At 35.0% G+C, this 7380-nt stretch overlaps 1 protein-coding gene across 1 annotated transcript in view; it reads left to right on the plus strand.

The window, feature by feature from the left end:
• Positions 1 to 7042, plus strand: part of AGMO (alkylglycerol monooxygenase) — a 189705-nt gene extending 182663 nt beyond the window's left edge. Inside the window, 1 exon segment of the mRNA XM_018075919.3 lies at positions 6339 to 7042. Coding sequence (XP_017931408.2) covers positions 6339 to 6419 — 81 coding nt within the window. The 3' untranslated portion in view covers positions 6420 to 7042.
• The last annotated feature ends 338 nt before the right edge of the window (positions 7043 to 7380 follow it).

Raw genomic sequence — 7380 nt, forward strand, 5'->3', positions numbered from 1 at the left:
AAAAAGGTGACATTCAAAATTAAGGTCTTTGAAAACTGTTGATCTTTGAACTTGTTTTTCAGAACTGTGTTGTCAGAAATGAAACTAAAGCAATATGAAAGATTCTAAAATACTGTTGTGCTCTAGAATGTGTAACAAAGTGTGAGCTTTGTTTGCAGGTTTTATGACATTTTTAAGTGATGATGATAATTCATAAACACTACTTTTTTTTAGAAATTATTTGCAAAATAATGAAACAGACTTGGTTCAGAAGTTATTTTTAGATACGCATTGAACAGATAAAAAGAATTTTTCTGTTTAACATGGTTTTACTTTGAGGACAACTTGAAATAGATAAACATTTTAGAATGATCTAGAAATTTAGAGATGGAATTAGGTAATGCTTTGGAAAGTATTATCAGATGTTTCAATAAAATATTTTAAGACAAATTTCATACTGAAGAGATGCAGAGAGTTTACATTAGCTCATCGTGAGGTGAAGATTTAATAATTATTAACATGTTTTGGAGTTCCAATTCATATGACTGACAGCAAAGCTTCCCACTTTAGTGGGTTTTTTATCTTTTGGGGAATGAGGTAAAACCTTCCTAATCCTAGTGCTTAGGTTGTGGATTATTCTGTGACTCAAGAGAAAAGGTATTTCATAGGTAACAATTCAATAGGATATATTTATCTCCACAAGTGATTTGAGAGACTGGCTTCTCCTAAGGACATGATGCCAGATAACATGGTGAATGCACATAAGGCATTTTAGGTCTAAATATAACTGCAGTATCACTGCTGTGTAAAAATCCCCACATATTTAACTGAGGAATGTGACTTACTAGCTTGTGTGCAATGCCAGGAAAGACAGAGTAAACCTGGTGCTGTGCTGAGATTTAGCAGCTTATGTGCTTGCTAGCTCAGGTATCTCTGCAGTGCACTTGATTTCACAGTGGGGATGTGTCCAGCTGTGAAAGCAACAGAGAAATAGATATCTTTCCTCCAGATCTTTCTTTCTCTTTCCTGCATAGGTAATATAAGCCTTTTAAGGTATGGGGGCTTTTGCAGCCTATGTTTTCATGCATTATCCAGCTTTAGAGTCTTAGACTATATTTTAATAAAAAAGGAATGTTTTAAACATTTAACATAATAAAAGGGAGATATACATATATATCTTTCCTATTATTTTCTCATTATTTGTTTGTAATGGAGTGTAACTAGGGAGGTGTATCATAGAAACAAGAAACCATTCTGTGGGTGAACTATTAATATGCTTTGTGGGTGTTGAAGATATTTGACTTAATCCTGAATGGGCCAAAAGGGTCTTAATCACAGAATCATAGAACAGTTAGGCTTGGAAGGAACCCTTGGATCATTTGGTTCCATCTTCCCTGCAAGGAGCAGGAACATCAAATACACACCTTGTTTTAGGTTAGGGGAATGCTGACGTGAGACGTGCTGCACCAATAATCTCAATGCATGTCATGAACCCTTATGGAGGTTTTCCAGACATCCTGCTACTTTTACAGAAATCTTGAACAAAAGCTGTGAAGTCACTTTTATTGTAGTTGTCTCTGTTCCCTTGTATCCACATTTTCTTCACCAAAAGAAAGAAAAATTGTCTTCCCACATTCTTCTACGTATATTTCCAAGTATATGGGAGTCATCACACAGAGAAAAAACTGTGCTGTTTCTTGGTTTCCCTTTCCAGCTATTATTATTGCAGCTTTTTGCTAGTGCAATCTTCTTGATCTGTGCACTGTACAAGATTAGTGATTTTTGCATCTGCTGTTAATGGCATGACATTTCTCTACAAGACTGCTCATCTTGAAACATTACACTGAGAATGAAGATCCATTCATTTGTTACCCTAATCCTGACTTCCAGAAATAGTCAACCTCTTTCCCTACTTCTGAGAAATATATTTTCTATCTCCTCTGTGTATTTCAGCACCTGTAACAGTCGTCTGTAGAGAAATGGGAAAACAATGGTGGTATTAGTGAAAAATACATCCTTTGGGTACTTATGAAATATGAAATAGATTTTTTCAACCATTTTGTTATCAATATTAGTTTTTTTTAACTGTTGTATCAGTTAATGATATCCATCTTTACTAGGAAAGGACAGTGACATTACTCAGACACAGCCTTCTCAGACAAAGTCTAAAAATTACTCTATCATTACTATTGATAGTATGAAATGATGTCTGGTGGCTTTGAGGAAGCCATGTACAGATTGTTATATAAAGAATTTAAAAAGAGCCTTAATGGTGTTTAATTTGAAGTATCAGTTAAATATTTATCCTATCACATTGACAATTTTCAGCACACATTGAGAGAACTAATTGTTTATCATATTTGCCAGTACCAGGTACACTTTATGATGTGAACAGCCAACTTAATGAAGTACGCGGATGTGCTGATCTTCCTGAGCTCTCTCCAGAGCCAGGAATACATTCCCCAGCACTGAGATGTTCAGAGAATTCAGTGTCATAAACATGCCCATTTGCATGGTGTTGTACCCCAGAAAGAGCAAATTCATTGAACAGTTGCAGGCTGTCTCTGCAGCAAAATTTGAAGTGAACATGTCTGGGTGGAATCTGACAAATGTCAGAGAATCATTGAATGATTTAGGAAAGTATCTGAGGTGTTGTGGTTCAAGACTCTTCCCCCTCCTTAAAGCAGGAATATCTTTGGACATTTGACTACATTTTTAGACCAGTGTCTAAAACCTTCTAATTCCATCCGGATGAAATCTGCAAGAAGAAAGACACTATGTCTAAGCATCTCAGATATACAAAGACATTATAGAAGAGAAAATGGCAGAAAACATTAGTGTTCAGCAACAAAGCTAATCATGCAGAAGTGGGTGCCTGAATTTAGCTAATGATTTTAAACTACTTTACAGCCCAATAAACTTAGATTGCTCCAGTGGGAATTTCCTGTGAAGAGCAGACTCAGTCCTGCAGTCAATCCATTAGTTAAGCTATCTTTGTTCTTGTGAATAATGTTATTTGCATTTCTGTAGGCTTATTCGGAGAGAGAATGTGGCTGTATGGAAATAGACTGTATGAAAGGAAGTAATGTAAATATTTGTAAGAGGACAGTACTGTTCCAGAAGTCTAAAGGACATTCTATAAGTAATCTGTAGTTACTTCAACAGGTAAATGTAACAAATGTTTATACTAAGAGACAAAAAGTTTCTGTTTATCTTGGCTGAATGCATGGTTGGGAGAAATTCTGCATTAAGGCCTGTTCCATATATGACTACTGTCCACAGTAATTTTTAATTTGAAGACAGAATTGAAACTATGTTCTTATGTAATATTGTTTGTGGGAGAACTTTTCTCAGTATAAAAATAGACAAAGGCATAATATCTCATTTTCTCTTTTTATTTCAAAACTGGATGAATTAGGAAGCTGATATGTGAATATTTTTATCAAAGGACAAATATTAATGGGTTTGGAGAATATAATAAGGAATGAGAATTTCTGTGACAAAAATTTAGAAAGAGAAAAAAAAACCAAAACCAAACAACCAAGTAAAAAACCAACTGTTAGAGTGTGAGAGTGTTGGACAGAAAATACAAAATACCTGCACATAGGATTCAGGAAATATGTTTTCCTGAGGGCATTAGAAAAATACTGGTCAACTATAGTTCAACTTGTCTGGTAGAATGCTCTTTGCTGCTTCCTGCTACCCACACTATTGTCTGCTCAGGTTCTGGCACATATCATTGCAGCTTTCCATTGCTGACATCACCTGACTGCACGATTCATTCAAGTGAGTTAAGCCTAGTAACTCCAAAATATGTAGCAGCAGTCAAAAGAAACTGAACTCCAACCTACGCAGCAAGTTTCTGCTTGGTAGCCCCATACAGCTGGCTCTGTTCAGGGTAGCCATTGTTACAGCAGTAGAGCCAGCCAGAATTGCTGTCATTCAAGGGAAGATGTGGCCCCTTAATTTTTTATCCTGATGTTTGGGTTTTACTTAAACTCCCATCCCCCACAACCTTGCAGAATTATTGTTTCCTGAATACATTGTTTCCACAATACTGGCAGTCCTGACATTGATAGGCAGTGAATCAATACTTTTATGGAATCATGAAGCCAAAATGGTTCTGCAGATCTGCAGTGTGCAGTATGTGGTTTTGCATTTTGGATATAATAACTGCAATTTGAAATACTCTCCCATAAGCATCAGTTGCCTGCTTTAGGAAATTCACAATAGAGACTTTAATTAGGAAAGAAGAAACTGCATCATGCCATTTAGAAAGGAAAAATTCACACAAGATTTTTTTTTTTTCAGTTTTGGGCTATAATAGCAATAACTGTCTTTAGCTGAGGACATTTCCTGGGGCTTAATGGCCCATGGCTTTGCTTCTTCGGCTGATCATCATCATCTCCCAACAGTCATTAATCCCCTACAAATGCCCTGCACCTCAGTCATTAAATGTGCTTAAACGTGCTTTTTCTGAAAATGAAATACTTCTATATTTAATGCATCTTCCAGGAATAGGAGTGATCTTTCTGAGGTGACGAATGAAAGAAATTTAGTAACGTGTCAAAGAAGTACTAATTATGACAAGTGGATAAGTTCTGTTTCTGGAGATAGCACAGCAAAGAATTTTTCCACAGTAAGAGCACGTTAGGTGTAAGTCATCATTTTACATATGTCACGATTCACACTCATCCCAACTGCATAACAGCAATACATAACAGGAATACAGGTAGTTATTCATAGTTAGATTTTTTCTGCAGAGTGTCTCAGTATAAAAAAAAAAGCATCTCACAAAACATGGATAGTGTGTGCCTGCAGCACTGCTTAGAAAAAACTTTCCATTCCGTAGCTGTAAAAATAGAGCTGTGCAGTTTTACAAGGTGTTTGTGATAATGCAAGAAAAAAAAAAAGAAGTTAAATCTTTTCTACCTAAGGTCTGAAACTCTTAGAAATAAATCTTCTGGTGAGCATTTTATGTGTCTCTTACAAATAGGTCCTCAAGCACAGCACTAACTGCATCATCAGATTTTTAAACACTGTAGGCAGTAGACTGCCTACCCTTGCTCAAGTAGAATTAAAGCCTTCAACAAAAGCAGTTGAAAGGAATTTGTCTTGATTGAATGAGAATTGAACTTTATTTTATTTTATTTGAATTTTTCTTACTGATACAGTGTGTTATTTTCATCCTGTGCTACTAAGAATGCATAGCTGTCCCAGATTGTGAGAGGGATCAGACCTGATCCTGTCACATTGCCTTTACTGAGTGAAAAATTAGTACCTTTTAGGTATTATGGTAATTTATTATTTATGTTGGACATTGTAATCTCATGTACCTCAGTGAGTGACTATGTAGATAAAAACAGAAATAGAACTTTGGGCATGCATTGCTAAATGTTGAATGTTAAATGATGTTATTTGTAAAATTGGAGCTCTCCTAGTCAATACCTTTTGATTGCAGATTAACCTGAAAAAAGAATTATTATAACCTGACTTCACAATTTCTTTTCAAAATTTTCTGTTCCTTTAAACAAACAAAAAATCACACGAACAAAGTATCTTCCAGTATAAATGGAACTCACAGTAAAAAATTTCATTTACTTCAGTAACCAATAACAACTGCCTTAATTTTGCAATTTTCTAAGTTAGAATAATTTTTCTGTGTGAAAGTCAAAGGTTTCTTTCAGAAAAGTTTAAATACAAAATGACACATACCCACATGTGCACACATTTTATCTGGCTCTCCTTCTTGTTTTTTTGGACAGAGCTATTACCTGATTTAGACTTCACTCTAGAATTATTTCTACTCATCCTAAGGCAGTTTTCAGCAAATAAACTAGTGAAAAAAAGTTCTTAGATCTCTCATTGAGTTCTCTGACTAAGAAAAAATAAAACTGCACAGAGCCAAGGACAAGACAAAAAGTATTACTCCTTTAAGTTGTTTCCAATCTACTTTGTATCTCATCATAAATAGCAGGCTGGGGAATAAGCACTGATCTATTGTACTGCAGCTAGAACACTTCTTTTGCCATAGATTCTGTTTAAGGCTACTTTGGTTATTTGTACCTATCATGTAACTTACAGTGTCAGCATTCTTCAGACCATTTGTCAAAATTCAACAGGAATGCACACAAGAAAGAGTCAGAGAAAAAAGAAGGCCTTTTTTCCATGAATTTTTTTTCTGTGAAATTTTTTCACTTTCCTAAAGTGCATTTATTAGTATGCCTAGAATTCTTGTATAATTTTTGTACTTAGGAGTTCTCTGTTTTCACCCATTCATTATATCTGCAGATAAGTAGAATTAAAAAAAAACCACAAAAACTTTTATAATGTTTCTCATTTTATATTCTATGTTGCAGGTCTTGTTTTCCCTCTGTGCTGCATTCTGGGGGATCCAAATCATGAAGCGGATCACTTTGTTCAAAGATAAACGTCATTGAAAGAGCAAATCTATCTCTTTAATTATGGAAACAGCACTTTGGAATAATGTTCTAAGTTCCTTGGAATTAATCAACCATGAATCTTACTGAATTGCAATCAGTTCACTTATGATAGGAGAGGTTTGTGATTTGGTAAGAATGTTTGAAAGCTTCTTTAGAGGGTGTATTCATTTTTATTTGATTTTTTAAAGAAATATTTAATTTCTCCCCAATTTAAATAAAATGTTCATTCACAACATGGGTTTTTTACATTCATAGGATTGCAAATTTTTAGAAACCATGTAAAACTAACTTCATTTTTGCAATAATTTTGTTAGTAATTATATGTGAAAAGTATTTTTCACAAGAGGAATTATTAAAATCATATTTGTTGTAACCTGGTATAAAGTGACTGACTGTCTTCCTATTGAGGCTAAACATAAACATATGTGAACGTCGGTTTTTCTGTAATGATTGAATTACACCAGAATCTCCCTGTCATGCCCAATTCAGTGCTCATAACATACAGCTACATGAGGATGAGTAGTCGTAGCAAGAAAATGATTAAAAACAGCATGATAAAATAACTCGAACTAGTATGAGTTGAAACATCTTAAATAAAATTGGCTGATGTATGTGTTGTATAATGCAGACATGCCGTTTAGGGTGAATTATTTATGGAGTACACCTGTGTTGCCAACTTTAGATGCTGATGAAGCCAGAATTTACACGTGGGTATCCCATTGACTAAGGTTACTCATGTGACAAAATATTTGCGAGGCTGGGCTCTTAATTTCTGGTAATTTCCTGCCTGAGTTATGTCCGGGGAGATGCACATCTTGTCTTTCAGGAGCTGTTGGAAAGACGGTTTGTACTAAGATAGGAAAATTAAATACAAATGGTAAAGGGAGTCTCCAAACAGCAGGACTGGCAAAAATACTGGATCTAGTTTGTTTTTCTTTCCTCACACTCATCCAAAATT

This window comes from Manacus vitellinus, unplaced genomic scaffold (genome assembly GCF_001715985.3).
Source record: "Manacus vitellinus isolate BGI_N305 unplaced genomic scaffold, ASM171598v3 scaffold_3_pilon, whole genome shotgun sequence".
Classification (NCBI taxonomy): domain Eukaryota; kingdom Metazoa; phylum Chordata; class Aves; order Passeriformes; family Pipridae; genus Manacus; species Manacus vitellinus.